Below are 17,600 nucleotides of genomic sequence, written 5' to 3'. Positions count from 1 at the left end.
GCACTGAGTGCCACAGCGCCTCCCAGGCTGAGCCCTGGCTCACAACGCCGCCCTCCCACCAGCGTCAGGGGCCAGATGATCCCACCCGGGTGCAATTCTTGAGAATGGGCCCATTAGGGACACTCGCTCTGTCCCCGGACCCCGTCGCCCCGAGCGGTTCTCACCAGGCCTCTTGGAGCGGATGGCCTGCCGGATCATGACTGACATGGCATTCCTCAGGTCATCACTGGTCTTGGGGAGGCACCACCCATCCCGCTCCGTGCAGAAATCCTCGGCCCCGTCGTTGCGATGAATGATCTTCTGCAACCTGGGGGGTTGGGACACGGAGTTCCAGGGCTTCCTGCCAACAGGGGCCGTGGGTGGTGTGACAGGGCCCGAACATGGTGCCGAAGGATGCCCGTGAACGCTGGGCCGTTGCCGGTGTGGTACCCGACTCCCACCCTGCACATAAAGCGGGGTGTGTGCCCACACCCACTTTCCTGGAGAGTCATAGTCTGTCATCCAATTTCCAGCTGTTTAACATGCCCCTCCCCCAGTTTTTTAAACATCACGAAGAACAACCCGATTCGAGGTTTCTGGGATTCTGGCTGGTTTTGGGGATCAGGAACCCCCATGTGGGAGATGGAGAAGGAGGGGCAAAGACTCAACAGCAGACAAGTCTCTGCCAGCCCAGCGCCATGCTCGGTACACAGGACATCTGGCTGCTCAGAGGTGTGGCCCATGTGGATGCTGGGCGCTCCTGAGGGCCACACGACGCAGACACGGCGGGCTCGCCTGGCCACACCTAAGTCCCTGGAAGTCCCTGGCAGGCGAGCCTCCTCGCTGAGGTCGAGGCTGACAGCAAACGGAAGGGAGACCTGCAGGAGACACTGGTCCCCGGCGGTTCCTCAGCACGGGGCCCCAGTCCCGCGGCCCCACCTGGGTGTCTCAGGCCCTCCCGTACGTACTCATCCACGCTCAGGTCGCATAACTGGTAGAACATCTGTCGATACGGCGGCAAGGCCCCCTCCCGGAAGATGTAGACCGAGTCCTGGGGCAAGAGGGGGAGACACAGGGACTGTTAGTGGGAGCCTTCCCCTGGGAGCGACTGATGTTGGACACCCCACACTGCAGGCTCCCACGGGGCCCCTCCAAGGAGCCGGCTGCCCAGGACCGGCAGGCCTATCTCTTCTCACTGGATCCTGGCGGGGCAGGGAGGCCCGAAGGCCAGGAATAGATGTAGGCAAATGAGCCCTGACCGGGGGGAGGCTCTGGGAGGGTGGACGGGGCAGCCAGGCCCGCCCGTGGCCCCGGGAACCGAGAGCCGCCTGCGTGGCAGGCCAGGCGCCAGGGCGTGGGTGTCGACCAGGCTGGTGCGGCTGAGCCCTGCTCATGCCACCTGACATGCTCAGGGTTAACGGAGTGTCCGTTTTCTCTCTCCCCTACCCAGGCATGGAGTTCTAGAGACGGGGATAACGGCCTACAATGGACACCCTGAGGAGGAGGGGGACGGCGGCAGCGCAGTCTGGCTGCCCCTCCCTGGGGCACTGACAACCTGAAGCCAGCCGCGTACCTCCCAGCACCTGTGTCTGCCTCCACCCCTCCTGCCGCTCTCACAGTCTTCCTCACCCCTAAGTGAGGCAGGCCTCCCCCAGGCCGCCTGCCCCGGGCTGCAGAGCAGCTTGCAGCAGCCTGAGCGTGGGGAAGGCCTTTGGGCGACTGTAATGAAAGCACGAGCCTGTGAGCGCAGGGCCCTGGGCTCTCGCCCATGTCAGCACCCCGTGCCCAGCCCCAGCTGGGGTCCAGGTGGTCTGCTTGGGCTCTGTACTCCTGGCAAGGGCCCAATTCTGACCATCACAGTGGTGGCCACGGGCCCCATGTGCAGTTTTTGGTGTCAGGTTTCCCTCTGAGACTTGCTGCCGCCTCTTTGCGCAGAGGGTCCTCAATCCCCACAGCCCTGGGTGGTTCGCACCCCGAGCTGTCCCTGTTTCCAGAGGCTGTCTAGAAGGTGGGAGTCCTACGAAGGCACTGGGTGGACAGAGCCGCCTCAGTCCAAGGCCCTCTGGGTGCCAGGAGGGTCCCTGAGGGTGTGGTGTGTGCAGGGCCTACACGACAAAGGGGCCCCTCTCCACCCTCCACCCTCCAACCAGACGGGCAGCGGCTCTCCCCGGGCTTAGGGGGCACCCACCTTGAGCTTGTACTTGTTGGGGCTCGATTTCCGAGCGCTAGCCGTCCCCGATGGGCCGAGGCCCTGTTTCAGGTCATGTATGGTGGTGACAGCCTGGTTGGCTGTGAGGGGACGAGAGCAGTGCTTTGGAATTGGATTCTCCCAGCGCCCCACCCTGCCCTCCTGCCCACCCACCCCCACCCCGCCCCGGGGAGTGCTGGCCGCAGTGCCCGGATGGTCCCTGGGGAAGCTCCGCCCCCTCTAGGAGTCCAGATGTCCGCTGTCCTCAGCACTGGTGGGGGGCCCGCCGGCCCCGGTCCGAGAGCGAGCCTGAGGCACTCACGCGTCTTGGTGACGGTGATCGGGAGGCTGTAGTTGTAGGTGCTGCGCTTGGCCTTCACCGGCAAGTCGATGGAGGCGTAGCCTGCAGACGAGGGGGAGCGTGTCAGGTGCGGGCAGCACACGGCCCCTCCTGGCAAACAGCGCTGCTCCGTGCGACAGGCACACCGAGGTTCATGAGGCCGCTCCTGAGAAAGGGCCTGGGTGACAGGGGCCTCTGCGTTCCAGCGCGGACCTCGCAGGGCCATGTGCTGGGGCTCTGTGTGCCGGGGCTTGCCACGTGCCTGGGGACTGGGCATTTCCTGGGTGCCTGGCCTGTGCCACGGAGACCACAAGTCACTATGGAAAAATGGGATGAACAAGTGACTGTGCCAGGAGCCACAGTCAGCAGTGGAGCCAGGACTCAGCGTGGGTCCTCACTTCTGCCTCATCTCAGATCTCACCAGGAGAAAGGCCCTTTTATTCTCTCCATATGGATGCATTCTTATTATAAAAGAGAATGCCAGGAACAGAAAGATAGAGAGGAGGCAAAGGTTTTAGGAATTTTTACCGTATTTCATTCCACAACGGATTCGAAAATCGAGGACTTGATAAATCTTGGCATCTGGGTTTTTTCGGGGGTCATACCCGTATCGAATCCATAGGCTTCTCCAGGGGCCTGTTATCTGGAGACAGAGGAGGTGTGAGTGCAAAGTGGGGCCAAGACTGAGCCCCGGCCCCCACAGAGATGCAGGCTCAGGCGGGGCAGCGGAACACCCCAAGAGCTGGGGACACGGCTCTGGCTCCCCACCCCAGCTCTGCCACAGGTGGCTCTGTCACCTTCGACAGGTCACTTGGTCTTCCTGTCAGATGGAGATGACATGGGCCCCCTTTCCCATAGTTTTTGTCGGATGAAATGAAATGAGGCCCCTGGAGCCTGTACCACAGCACCTGGTATAGTAAGTGCTGAGTAAGTGCTATCACTGTCCTAATGGATGGGGTGTACTGTCCCCAAACGGTACTCCTGAGGTCCTTCTGTCTAGGAAGCCAATGCTAAAAGACGGCAGCTCTCCAAAGTCTGGGGTCCGAGCCCAGGAGCGATGAACCTTTCTTGTGCCCTGCCACCCATCATCACTGTCATGGTCACGCCTTATGCTGGCCTCTGCAATGCTCTGTTTGAGAACCGTCGGCAGGTAGGCTCTCTTCCCCCCAGCACCTCTGGGGACCTCAGTACTGACACCCCCATCACCATGCCCACCTGCACTGCGTCCAAGGTGGCTCTTCCCACACTGAACTCCACTCAACCCTGGTCGGGGCTCGGGGGCACTGGGTTCAGGGGCCCGGGCTCTGCAGTCAGACAGGCTGGGGTCCCCAGGTGGCTCTGCCACTGTCGGCTATAGGACCTTGACACATCGAGCCTCTCTGGGCCTAGGCTCTTCCTCACAGGTGAAACGGAAATCCTGCTGCTGCGCCCAGGTGGGGGCAAAGGACATGATGTGCACACAGCACTTAACCCAGCGCCTGGTCCTTAGAAAGGTCTCAGTAAGAGGTCATTTTAAGACATATAATCCCTTTACCTAAGAGTCATGTAATTACTCCTTTAATCCTAAAATCATCCCAGTACGACCAACGTGTTACTGAGAAGCTGTGGAGGCCTTTCTAGGGGGCGTCGGGACAGGTCACATCAGGGATCAGGATGACCCTGGTGGGAACCAAGGTGGGCAGTTGGGCAGATACTCACCATGTAATAAGCCATGAAGGGCAGTAAGACCTTGAGCTTGTCAGGGTGGACGCTGATATTGGCCTTGACGGCGTTACGTGACCAGATGGGACGGATGTCAAACAGCTGGGGGAGGGGGTCAAGACAGAGGCTGAGATGAGCACCAGCGGCTTCCTACCTCGGGCCCAGGCTGCCCAGCATGGAGGGCCCCCAGGGAACCCTCTGGAGGAGTCGGAGGGGAGCAGGGGCTGACTAGCACGGACCAGCCTCCAGGAGCCGCTGCACGCACACTCTCATCCCCTCCCTCAGATGCGTGGGCTGCACACCCAGCATGTGTCAAGCGTGGCTGTCCTGAATGACCCGAGGGACACAGTCTCTGTCCCTATGCAGCTCACAGGGCAGCAGGGGAGGCAGACGACCAAAGGAGCCAGAGCAAGGACAAGACGGAGGCGTGCCAGAGCTCCGGAACCCCGAGCAGCCCCAACCTTGAGGGCAGTGCCTGAGTTGGGACATCATGAAGGCTGAAGGGACAAAGGGGAGGCCTTGCCCAGGGGACAACCGCAAAAGGCCAGTGTGGCTGGAGCGTGGAGGGCCAGGGAAGGGAGGCCCTGGGCTGTGTCCAGACAACGAGGAGCCTGGGACAGTGGCCCCCATCTCCCTTCTGCCCCCGCTAGAAACACAAGGTGTCCACACAGTCTCTTTTAGAATCAACCCCAAGGAACAGTTAACGCCAACCAGGGAAGAGGCGTGCCTCAGTCAGCAGTGATGCAGCCTGAGAAACTGTTGTCCAAGCCTGTGGGGATGCGAGGAAGAGCCCCCCAGCTTGCGTCCTCCCAGAACCTGCGGCCAGAAGGCAGGGCGGAAGGCCGCTTCCATCCCAAGGCCCGGCACAGGGTAGGCGCCCCGTCTGGCATGTTGCAACCAGTGAAGGAATACATGAAAGCTGCCTGGACCCCGAGCACTGAAGTCACATTCGGACAATGCTCCGGCTGTTTACCACCCAAAGGGACCCCTTAGAGAATTCTATGTATTTTCAACCTTGGGAATCAGGACTCAGATTGGCATGGCTTTTCCACGTGGCATCTGGAAGTGAAAACTTCCCATGTGCTAATGAACGGGTTTAGGTCAGTACAGCCAATGAGGGGGGGCCCAGCGGGGTCAACAGGAGGCGGGCAGTGCAGGGCTGGCCCCGTGGAAGGGGCCGCTCACCTTCGCCAACTCCTCCTCCACCTTCCGGTCCAGGGGGTTGGTGCAAACCTTCCGCCATGTCTGGACTGCAGCCTCCAGCGGCTGTGTGGGCACCTCGTCATCCTCGAAGTTGACAAAGATGGCGTTGTGGGGGCGCCGGGCCCTGCTCAGGCCGATCAGGTTCTCACCAGAGATGGTGGGGTTGTTGTAGCCTTCCCTGGGGGCAGAGAGGGCCAGTGAGGGCCGGCGCGCCAAGGACGGCCCCAGGCATAGGCCCGGCTGGACGGGGCAGGCGCCCACCAGGCCTGTGATGCTGGCAGCCCACGTTTTTGTGCTTTTTCCTGGAATCTGGGTTAGGGAGAGGGTCTTAGCATCAGCTGCTGAAGGCTGGAGTCTGTTCTTGGGCTGACCACCGGGAGGAGAAGGGGCAGCAACTGCCAAAGACAACTCAGGCTCTGAAGCTGGGAGCTGGGGCCAAAAGGTCCTGGAGGCTGGGATGTGGGGAAGCACTCCTGTCACCAGGCTGGTGGCCTCATGACTGCTTTGAGTCCTGCACGCCCTGATCAGCCAGTGGAAAACTGGAAACAGCCTAAATGCCGCTCAGGCAGGAGTGATGAAATCAGCGCAGCCACACAGGACACGAGGGATCGATCCCCTGTAAGACAATAGCTACGCTCACTGACGGATGATTCACGTCTTCAGCCCTCGGAACAGCCTACGAGGAAGGAACCAGCTTCCTGTGAAGTAGCTGAGGCCACAGGGGTTAGAAACATGCCTAGAGTCAGAGCTTGTAATAGCCGAGCTGGGACTCACACCAGGGAGGCGGCCCAGGGGCCCCGTGAACACCATGCTGCCAGCATCTGACAGAGCGCATGGCTAGCCTGGAAGCATCCGGACAATACCTGGATGAAGGAACAACGGACATTACCAAATGGTGTCGCCATACGGCAGAGGTTAAAAGCAAGGGTTCTCATGCCTTTGTGTCTCTCTTGTGCTGGCACAGAGCACACCCAGGCAAGTGGTCGCCTCTTTAAAGCGGGTGTCAGAAGTGTGAAACCTGTACTAAAGCAGGGAGAGCAGTGCGAAGGACCCCCATGAGCCCATCACCAGCTTCGACAATTATCATCACATGGCTAATTTCATTTCATCTGTACCCCACCCCCAAGCCCACTGAATTATTTCGAGTACATTTTAAAGTATGTCCTGGGCATCATATAATTGCATTCAGGTGACTATCATCTTTTAAATTTGCTTCCATTTTACCTTAATTTCCTACACGAGTACCTACCATCTGCATATTTATAAAGGACAAGGTGATTTTCACATTGAGAAATAAAATGACAAAGACAGGGTCAACTCTGCCTTTTGGGAAAAAAAAGTGACTCCATCAGAAACTGTCCCGACAGGAGCAGCATTAGCCTGTTTTCAAAGCCCAGACGTCCCCACAGAGGAGAGTGGCTCCCTGCAGGGGAAGGGATCCCCACCCCCCACCCAGCTTCCTCAAGGTGGAGTCCCCCTCAGGCCAGCGTCCCAGCCTCTCCTCAGCCCACCTGTCCTGTAGGGAGGAGCTCAGCTGACCTGGACAGGGAGGGGCCTGCGAGGCGGCAGCCAGGCCTCCCGCCTGCCAGGGTCGTGTCCCTCGGAGGCCAGCAGAGCAGATGACCGATAGCAGCCCTGGGAGAACAGGCAGGTTCTTTCTACATGCTGGATAACCGATAAGCCACATGTGGAGGAAAAAGGGCCCCCCAAGGGCAGTCGGCCCCCTCCCCGCCCCTCCCAGGGGCTTGGGAACAGCTGCCTGCTGGCCCCCAGGGACGGAGAAGTGGCTCAGACACTGTCACTGGTGCCAGGGCCAGCAGTGCATTGGGGACTCTATTCTCTTCTATATGTTCTTGTTTGTGTCTGACTATAAGAGTAAAATGCTTGCGGGGGAAAAATCATCAAAACATTTCAGAAATATGTAAAATTTTAAAATGGATCATACCGCCCCCTGCACTAACTATAATATCCACACAGAAATATTCCACGTGCACGGGTTTCAGCAGGAAGGGATGGGGCCTGATTCCTTTAGTTACACATCTCTGGGACGTTTTGCTGTCAGAAAAGGGGCTTGGGATGATGACATGGATTCAACAGGGGCCTGAGACGTCACTCGCAGCAACCCGTGCGGCCCCGTGAGACAACCGGGCAGCAGAACAAGGGCCGGTATCGGACGACACTAAGGAATGTTGCTAACCTTGCTCGCTATGGTAACAGCATTGCAGTTGTGTTTTTAAAAACAAGCCCTTGCCCGTTAGACACACACTGACTTGTTTCTGGAGGATGTGCTGTGACGCTGGGGTGGGGATCGGGGAGAAATGAAGCGAGCAACAGAAGGCTGCTCGTCACTTCAGCTGGTGATGTAGGTGGGGGTTCAGTGGACAGTTCTCTCTCTACCTTCGGGTATGTTTGCAACCTTCCATTTTTTTAAAGGAAGAGGATACACCTTCTCCTTGGGATACAATCTAGGCCCTGGCCAGGGTCTGTAAGTGCCCCTGGAGAGCGCCCCTCCCGTTCTCCAGGTCACCCTGCACGGTTAAAGGCTGCATGGTGCTCCCTGGCATAGACAGGCCTCAATCTAACTAACCAAGTCCCTCCTAAGGGACTGACCCTTATTTGTTTTATCAAACTGCCAGGCGCTCACTATTGTAAGTATTTCAAAACCCTTGTCATTTAGGACTCCCAACAATGCAGGAGGGGTGCACTGTTATCACCTCCCTTACGGATGGGGTCGCTCAGGGTGGCACGTTGAACGTGGGAGCCTGGCACCAGTCTGGGCTCTCCCACCGCGCCAGGCTCTCAGTTTCTTGCTGCCGCCATCAATTAACCAGTAAACACTCTCACAAGTGTATCTCTGAGCTCTTAGGTGACAGTCACTGTGGGATACATTCCTAAGGTGGGACTGCTACAGGCCAACAGGAAAGAACATCTAAAATCATAACAGACTTTGCCAAACTTCTCTCCAAAAGAGCTGCCCTCATTCTTGGTGTCCTTCAGTAGGAGGGTGTCTGTCACTCCATCCCCCAAGATGCATGCTTTTGGGGACGGGTCTTCAAGTCCAAAGGTGACATCCCGATTCACTCTCCCTGCTATGCAGACAGCTCTGAGCAAGACCTCCAGGAGGGGTGCAGGGACCAGGGCTGGATCCTGACACTCCTTGTCAGGGCCCCTCGTCACCAGCTGCCCTGCCTCGGGAGGTGTTGGGGCCATGGGCCTGAGCATAGCTGGCGGCGTGTGGCCACCCAGAGGGGAGGTGACCCTCCGCCACTCAAGTCAGCAGGTGCTGAAACGCTCCATTTTTGGAAATCTGAAACATGCTATGGAATAATTCTTTAACAAATGTCACCGCCTATTGGCCATTTTCCAAACTGTCTTTTTCCTTGTGCTTATCTGCTTTTCCTACTCTTATACCCCAAATCTCCATTCACTGGGGGCACAGGTACTTGCTGAGCACCTCTCACAGGCCAGGCTCTGTTCTAGGCACCAGGGTTACGACAGAGCACAGAAGGGGCCAAATCGCTACCTCGGGGGAGCTTACATTACAATTGGGACATTTCAAAAACAATGTCTTCTTGTGTGTAACCTGGAAAGTAAAGCAAGCAAGAACAGAAGTGTGGCACCGGGCAAGGCCCGGGTGCTGCCTTGTGCCCTGGATGAGTCACTGACCCCAAGTCCCAGCTCCCTCATGTGTCAGATGGGGTCGACAGAAACGGAGACCCTCTGCAGGTTTGAGGGTGAACACGCGCCCGTGGGCACCTCTCCCACAGGACTGCTAGGTCACTGGCTGTGGAGGCGGCCATGTTAGTATCCAGCTGGGCATTTTCAAACTCATGTTTTCTTTTTTATACTATTCAGTCTTGGTTTTTATACAAAGGAAATCCATTCTTTCACGTCACTGTGAGGCTAGTCTCCACTGTAAAACTCGTGACATGCCCAGGCCTGTCTTGCCTACAACCCCCAGGGTCTCTACTTATTGTCGAGATTGTGTAAATGAAAAAATTCATTTAATTTCTCCAAACCCAGCCCTGGCACGTGGTCTTGCTGGGGTGCACGCGGGGGCAGGGTGGGGACGGGCTGTGACACATGTCCGTCTGGCTTTTCCACTCTCCGTGCAAAAGAAACCACCTGACTCAGGAGAAACGAACGCCTGTGCTCAGGGGCCTGTACTCTCACAAGCAGAGGGACCAAGACCAAGCACAGTCAGGCCACCCTGCGGGAGGGCGCCGGGAGATGGCACACAGCTGGGCAAACTGGGCTGTGGTTTGGAGGTGAGAGTGGCAAAGGGAGATGGGCATAGCAAGGATGAATTATAAAGATGGCCATGAAGTCGCTGCCCGGGGTGGGGACAGTAAGGCCAGGAGGGGACAGAGGTGGTGGAACGAGTTTAGAGGGGGAAGCTCGAAGGTGGAATTTCTTAGGTAGTGTCATTACTGATGACAGCAAGGTCCAGAGGGTGGCTGGTCAGCACTGACCGGACACTAAGCCAAAGTGGCCATTTCTCAGCCAGGCTCTCTGTCCTTTAAGGGCCCACAAGCTCGTGAGCACACAGGCCACCACTTGCCAAGGCCGTTCTCTGTACTCATCCCTGTGCTGAAACACCTTCTGCGTTTTAGATTTAATCCTCGCACCTCTGTTGGGTAGGTACTCCTGTTATCCCGTGTTCAGACGGGGACCTGCGACTCGGAGAGGCTAACGGTGTGCCCGAGGCCTCCACCTCCTGAGGGGCAGGTCGGGCCTCTGCCCAGGCCCGCTGGCCGCACGGCCCTCGCTCTGACCTGAAGCTGTGGGGGCGGGGCTCACCGGTGCTGCGTATCTGGGCGGTAGAAGTAGTCCACCGGGGTGTCCAGCCGCGAGAAGATGGGCGGGGGAATGTAGAGCGGCAGCTCCTGGTGGAAGAAAGCTTCCTTCTGGGGCTTGAGCATGAGCACTTTGTTATACATCGACATGTGCCTGCCGCCCGCCTCCGTGTGCACCGCCAAGTACTGGAAGTCGGACATTCCTGGAGAGAGAGGCAGAGAGATGGCGGACACCGCAGCCAGGGACAACGCCCCCTATTACACCTGCCCAGGTACTGGCAGCTGCCATGTGCCCATGCCCATGTCTTCTTGGGGAGGTGCTGAGCGAGCTGCTCCGTGGGGGCTGCCGGGCCATGGTGGCAGGAGCTGAACCCACACCCTTCCAAAATGCTGCCATGCACTGGGCTTCACGCACCCCAAGTCACTTGAATATAATTTGGTGGGGCAGGGGTTATGGGAAACGTGCCAATAACGCCCAGGTGTGCACTTCTCAAAATGTAACGTGCACGTGACTCACCTGGGATCTTGCTAAATGCAGACTCTGAGATGTTGCATTTCTAACAAGCTCCCAGGTGAAGCAGATGCCGCTGGTCCAGGGACGCACACAGACTGGTGAGATGCTGGCTCAGTGAGAGAAAGAAAAAAAGCAATCACCGGGAAGGCCTTGTCTGAACCAGGACAGCCCTCTGTGGTGAATGCCACATGCCACCAGAATGAATGACATTCAAAATAACCAACCGCTTGGGTTCCAGGTCCTGTTTTAGTTTCTTTTCACTTCTTTTCTCTTTCTACTGCCTCTTCCTGTCTCAATCTTCATTCTCCTCAGATTCTGAGAACTGCAGCTGCAGCTACAGACATTTCTAAGTGCCCCCATGTGCATGGGCCAACCCCTTAATGGGCATCCTTTCCCTGAGGACTTATGAACTCGGGACCCACTGTACAGAAAAGGAGGCTGAGGCAGAGCGAGGCTGAGTGACCTGCACGAAGAAACTCGCAGACCTCAGGCCTGCACAACTCCAAGTCTCAGTTCTTTCTCACTCCCCCTTCCCACCTCCCTCCTACAGCCTTCTCCCTGGGGTTCCCTGAGGGTAGCAAACTCAGTGGAGGACCCCACCAGAGACATCCAATTGGCCAAGAGTGAAAAGAACATGAGGTCCCAAGGGGCGGAGGTGATCTGGGAAGGCTTCAGAGGGAAGGTAAGACCAGCAGCAGTCACAACCAAGAGAAGCTTCCCAAACACTGGGGCATGAAAACTGGAGGCCTGCCGGCCAGTTTTATTTGGCCCCACATAAGATCTTTAAACATTAGGACACTTCTCATGGAAGTCGAGCTTCTCCTAAGAATGCAGATCAGCGACAATGAGCCCAGGCCACAGGAGCTGCTGCCTGCGGGGAGGAGGTGCCCTCATCTCCTGCCCCTCACGCCTGGGCACGCCCTGGCCCCCACTTCACTGTGCACGTGACCTACAAGGCTCCTGCAGGCAGCTGGGGCATAGGTCCTGCAGTAAGAATGCGTTTGGCAGTTACCTTGGAATTTGTAAATGGTGGAGACGATGCCAAGGATCTCCATGTCGAACGTGACCTCGGGGTGGGCCTCGGGCCCTGGCACCCTCTTCTGCTGTTTTGTCTTCCTCTTGATCCGGAGCAGCAAGCTGCTGGTACTGAAGCGGTTGGCACACACGGGGTGGCAGTAGGGGTCCTTGGGCCGGAAGTACAGCTCCAGCCTCTTGGTGGGGTCTGCATAGGTCTGTGGCAAGGCCAAGGCAGAGGATGAAACAGTGACCAGCTAAGCAGGCGGCAGAAAACCGCTCCTGTCTCAATAAAAGCCTGGTGGTGATGTAGGTGACCAGGGAAGGGCCGGAAAGCTCATGTTTCTTTCTGAGCTCTTTGTTCCCATAAAACTCACTTTCAAACCCAAGTATCTTAGCTTTTATCTGGCGGGGAAAATGAGGATCATCTCTTCTTTCTAAGTGGTTGTGAAGCTGGAGATAATAACTGCCAGTTAAGTAAAGCCGTCATCTGACAAGGGCCCAGCCCGGTCAGTGTGGGAGTCCCGTGACTCTCTGGCAGCGCTGCACATAGGCAATATCACCTGAATTTACCGTGGAGGTCACTGAGGCTGGGGGAGGTTGCACGATGTGTCCAGAGCTTCCTATTCTAGGAACCATCCACCCTAAAGGTCTTGGTATTCAGTATGCAAATATGCAAATATTTCATATGCAAATGTTTCTAAGTTCAAAGGAGATTAAATTGATCAGTAATAAGCATTTTGGTTCTGACTAGCTGTTACTTATCCTTTCCAAGCCTTGGTTCCTTCTCCTTAAAAAGGAGATAATAAGAGCACCTACTACCCTGTTTCCCCCACCTAGCCAGAAAATAAGCCATAGCATGATTTTAGGTGCCAAAATATGGCACCTTGGCATACTGAATATTTTAAGCTGAAGGAGTTTGTGAAAAAGGCACCCTTCTTCCTAAAACAGGTCATAAAACCCTCATGTGAGGAGTGCGTGCCCTCCACACCCTGGAGGAATCATGCTACGGCTTAGTCTCTGGCTAGGTCTTATTTTTGGGGAAACATGGTAATAGAATTGTTATGATGATTAAATGAAAGTATGTGTAAAGCAGGGCAGCACCCAGCTCAAGGTAGACACTTAACACGTGTCACCTACATATGGATGCTTGTCCCACACGACCTGTCTGCTGTGTGCATGTGAAAACACCAACAATGCTCACCAGACCAAGAATATCTACCACTGGCTCCCCGACACCCAGCACAGGGCCTGGCCCTTAGTAGGTGCTCAGGAAAGACCTAGGAAAGAAGAAGGTTAAAAGGAGCCCCGACCCTCAGGAATCTCTTCTCATGAAACACAGGCCTCTGAGCCTGCTGGACTGGAAATGACCCCAGATGTGGGCCTGGCACAGAGGAAATGCTCAAGAAACAGGAATGGAATGAATGGCCAGTCTGTTCCCAAGGGGCTCACATTGTAGTTGGGCACAAATATCCGTGGGGTTAGTGAGAGTAAGAGTCCTGTTAATGCCACAGGAAAGTGATCAGTCAGAATAAGCGAACAAAACATGACTGATGGGGCTGCTACAGGCATCGGTGCCTAATGACAGGTGTTTCAATCTTCATAAAGGATGAGGAAAGCAGTTACAAGTTCAGACTCCAGAGGGGAGCATGCATGAGTCCAAATCCCCACTACACCACGTAGCAGCTTGTCTGACCCAACCTTTCTTACTGTGTGTTTACCTGAAAAGTGGGGGTAATAATGGTATCTAGCTCACTAGATTGTCGTGAGGACTCAGTCATGCATTTGACAAATATTTTGGAAGCAGGCACAGTGACGGGTGTTAGGACTACAGGAGTGAACAAGAGAGACAGGAGTTTACAGAATTACAGCCAAGGAGCCAAGACAGGCAATAAACACATTAAAACACAATTTCAGATTGGAATTATCAGGTTGCGGACAAGTATCAACTGCCAGAGGCCACTTTAGTTAGGGCAGTTAGCGAAGGCCTCACTAAAGATGAGACATTTCAAGATCTGGTGCACATAAAGCACTCACAGAGCTGGGCACAAGGTAAGACTTCATCCCAGCTCCCCTGTTTCCTGGTGACCTTGAACAAGTTGCCTCGGTTTCCTTGTGAAATGCAGACAATGACAATTCCTGCCTGGCAGGGTTCTAATGAGGATTGAATGTCAGTAAAGCACTTAGAACTGTGCCTGGTGCAGAATAACTTGCTAGCTATTACTGCCTCTAACCCTAATAACAGAACACTTCATCCCCCTTTCACGTAGGTCAACGGTTCTTAATCTCCCTGTGCCTCAGTTTTTCCTCCGTGAGAACAGGACTTGACAGCTCACACATCCTGCGGGGCTGCAGGGGAACTGCGTTCACAGCAGGGATGCCAAGACTGCGGCTCACTGAGTATGGGATAGTAGGGTCACCCGCTCCGTTCTCTTGTCCCCCGTACAGTCCTTTTCCCTCTGCTCCCAGGAACACACGGTCCATTCCCGGCGGTCTCCCAAAGCAAAGCCCCGCCCACTGTCCGCCCCAGAGCCCGCCTCAAGCTACGTTGCCATGGAAACCATACGTCACTCCCCATTCCCCGATGGTCCCGCCGCTCCGGCCGTAAGCCCGCAACTCCATCCCTCCCCCGTGGTCGCGGAGACTGCCCGATCCTCACCCGGGAGACGCCTTCCTCACCGCCCAGCGTCGGCAGCATCTTGGACACGTCGCGCACAATGCCCGGGTACTCCACGCACACCAAGCGCCTCTCGCGCCGCAGCTCCACTGGGACGGCGACCCCCGGCCCCCTGTCGCCCGTCCCCGCTGCCATTCCTACGGATCCGGCCGGGCCCGCCGCAGTCAGCTCCTCCACGCGCTCCCGGAGGCCTTGCGTCGATGGTTCCGCGAAGGATTCGTTCCAGCCTCACTCACCGATCGCGTCTCTCTCAATCCCTGGCTCAGTAAGACTCGAAGGCCTCGGGGAGCAAACGCCCAAGGGAGCCTTAGGCTTCGGGGAAAAGGGCCACCCGGTCCCCAACTTTATGTTTAAAATGAAGGGTTTTGCTCGAGGGGCGGGGCAAGGGCTTGTTTCTCCTACCAACCCGCGAGGAAGCCGGAGGATCGTAGGACACCGCCGAGTCGACTTTAGCCAATGAGAACCCGAGGCCTTAAGCGACAATTAGCCAATGAACAGTCAGGCGGAAGCCAGGGTCCATCGCTCCTCCCAGCTCCCTAGTTTTAGCCAATAAGAACCAGGACTAGGCTGAGTTCCCATGTTGGCTCTCCCTCGAGCCGAGGCAGACTTCCGGCCGCCCTCCTCTGTGGGGAAGTTCGCAGCAATGAATTGGTTCCCCCTGGCGCAGCGTCCCCTCAGCGGTTTTCTGGGGGCTCGCATTCCCACTCCTGCCAGCGTCCCCGGGACGGGGTGTCTAGCGCACCTCCACCCACAGGAAACTCCCAGGCGCCCTTGGTGTGTGGGGAGGGGGAGTTCGGGACAGAACGCGCGAGTTGGCCCTTCGTTTCTTAGACACTTATTAAGCTCCTACTGTGTGCTGAGCACGACTCAGAACCTAACAGGAGAGAAGCGACTGGACTCCCCTTGCCACCCTCCGACCCCCGCGTTTCACTCGGGTTCAGGGTCTGAATACTGAATACTGGCTGGGGAGCCCCTTCTATGGGGGGACCTGAGGTCGGGGGTTACTGATCCTCTACTAACCGAGGGCAAGGAGGGCTTTGGAAGATGTCTTTAGGCCCCAGAATCTGCATATTTCTTCCTGGGCTGCCGGTCAGGCTTTGAAGCACACTGTGACTAATATTCCCCAGCCGTACGAACTCTCCCTGCACCCCAGCACCCCAGCGACGGGCGAGAAGGCGTAGTGTTCGGTGTCGGCCACGAGGTGGCGACAGAGTCCTCGCGGGCAACCCCGCCACCTGGTGGTCATCAGCGCCCATGACACCTGGAAGAAAGGGCGAAGCGGCCCTGAAGGACGAGAAATGGGCTGAGGGCGCAAGGAGCAGAGCCTCCCTCCTAAGAGGTATGTGCTGGGCCGAGGTCAGCAGCCTGCTGCTCGGGTCCGACCACAGGGGGGCGTGGCCACGCCGCGTCCCCGTGACACAAACGCGCATGCCCAGGTCCAAGCATCCTTCCACACAGTCCCGTCGCTAGGGTGCAAGTGTTGGCAACCTGGGGAAGGGTGTTTATACAGAGGTTTCACGGTTTTCTTCCAACGGACGTTTGCCTTCCTAGTCGACTTGTTATTCCAAAACAAAACTAAATACATATAGGGCAGACCTGCAAAGGTTGTTCAAAAATAGAGTTTAATGTGTTGCCAAGTTAAATATTTTCCAAAAATGAGCCGGGTAGAGGCCGCTTTACAATGAAACGAATAGCATTTAAGTATCAAAGGCCCCTGTATTGCAGGTACCTTTTGTCAAGGCCCTGGGAGATGCCTTATCATTGTGTTCACATGGGCATACTTTTTGTAACAATTAAAAAAGTATTTTAACTGTGATTGGTTAAGACTCGTCTCTTCTCTTCCAACTTGCCCGCCGTCACCCTTCTCTTGTTTCGGGAGGCAGTGGTCACTGGTACTGAAGGGGCTTGACTCAGGGGAAGTCGAGAGAGAGTGGGATGCGTGTGTGTGGTCTGCAGTCGCTTCTGTGTGTAGTGAAGCTTTCGCTGGCCACCCTGTAGCAGTGGTTCCCAGGAATACACAGCCCTACCACCTTCTGAGACAGTTTCCTGCTGTCGCGATAGGAAGGAAGGTCCAGGGCCAAAGGTAGTGTAGCACTCAGAGCCAGCCAGTCTGGAAGAGTTCTCCCATCAGCAGACGTGTAAACTTGTAAGCAGAGGGTCGTAAAATGGTGCGGCCACTGTGGGGAACAGCATGGCGGTTCGTCAAAAGAGTAAACACAGAGTGACCATATGGCCTGGCAATTCCACTTTGCTGTATTATAACCAGCAGAATCAAGAGCAGACTCTCAAAGACGTGTTTATACACCATTGTTCGTAACAGCATTAGTCACAGTATCAGAAAGGTGGGAGCAACCCACGTGCCCACTGATGGATGATGGGCAAACAAGATGTGGTCCATCCGCACCATGGAATGCTACCCTGCCTTAGAAAGGAAGGAAAATCTACTACAAAATGGATGGACCTTGAGGACATCATGCTGAGTGAAAGAAGCCAGTCACAAAAGGACACATACTGTATAATTCCACTTATCTGAGGTCCCTAGAGCAGGCAAATCCATAGAGACAGAAAGTACAAAGGTGGGTGCCAGGGGCTGGGGGAGGGAAAACAGTGTTTAATGGACACAGAGTTTCAGTTTTTCAAGGTGAAAAAGTTCTAGGGATGGACGGTGGTGATGGTTGTACAAAAGTGTGAATGTACTTCACACCGCTGAACTGCACACTGAAAAAATGGTTAAGAATGTAAATTTTATATTATGTGTATTTCACCACAATGTTTCAAAAACTAAGCAGAGGAGTTGGCTCTCACAGACAGTCAAAATGGAAGTTCTGTCCCGTCAGGAATAAATCTGATAGTGCAGAGTATGCAAGTAGAAATGCATCATACTTTTGGGGGGGTTTTGACAGGATTTGCACAAAACAGAATGCATCCAAATTCTGTGTAGGGTCCATCTCTGTAGCCATACTATAGACGGCTGGCACCCCTGGGTGCAAAGTAGCGTGTTTTACGCTCCCTAACGTATTAGATCGTATCTTACCACAGCATTCTCACAAAGTTGGGAAGCTGGAAAAAAAAGCCCTCAATGAGCAATGACAAAAGCCAGATTTTCATCAACCATGCTAAAGACTCCATTATCTTCCCGTTCTCTCTGTAGAAAATGATACAAAATCATTGTCATGTGAGGTGGTGAG

General features: G+C 55.7%; 1 protein-coding gene across 2 annotated transcripts in view; it reads right to left on the bottom strand.

Moving 5' to 3' along the window:
• The window catches only part of GTF3C5 (general transcription factor IIIC subunit 5), a 17,504-nt gene extending 1,295 nt beyond the window's left edge, over positions 1 to 16,209 (bottom strand). Inside the window, exons 1-10 of one of the 2 annotated variants that reach the window (XM_019639183.1) lie at positions 14,395 to 16,209; positions 11,734 to 11,953; positions 10,212 to 10,410; positions 5,394 to 5,589; positions 4,206 to 4,310; positions 3,036 to 3,150; positions 2,490 to 2,570; positions 2,168 to 2,268; positions 948 to 1,030; positions 165 to 307 (exon numbers count right to left, since the gene is read on the bottom strand). In XM_019639183.1, coding sequence (XP_019494728.1) covers positions 165 to 307; positions 948 to 1,030; positions 2,168 to 2,268; positions 2,490 to 2,570; positions 3,036 to 3,150; positions 4,206 to 4,310; positions 5,394 to 5,589; positions 10,212 to 10,410; positions 11,734 to 11,953; positions 14,395 to 14,547 — 1,396 coding nt within the window. In that variant the 5' untranslated portion in view covers positions 14,548 to 16,209. Of the gene's footprint in view, positions 1 to 164; positions 308 to 947; positions 1,031 to 2,167; positions 2,269 to 2,489; positions 2,571 to 3,035; positions 3,151 to 4,205; positions 4,311 to 5,393; positions 5,590 to 10,211; positions 10,411 to 10,724; positions 10,828 to 11,733; positions 11,954 to 14,394 lie in introns of those variants that run through there. The other variant, XM_019639194.1, reaches the window with a different exon arrangement.
• Between the last annotated feature and the right edge of the window lie 1,391 nt (positions 16,210 to 17,600).

Source organism: Hipposideros armiger, unplaced genomic scaffold (genome assembly GCF_001890085.2).
Source record: "Hipposideros armiger isolate ML-2016 unplaced genomic scaffold, ASM189008v1 scaffold_3, whole genome shotgun sequence".
In the NCBI taxonomy this organism is placed as follows: Eukaryota; Metazoa; Chordata; class Mammalia; order Chiroptera; family Hipposideridae; genus Hipposideros; species Hipposideros armiger.
This window is presented reverse-complemented; position numbering and strand designations above follow the sequence as displayed.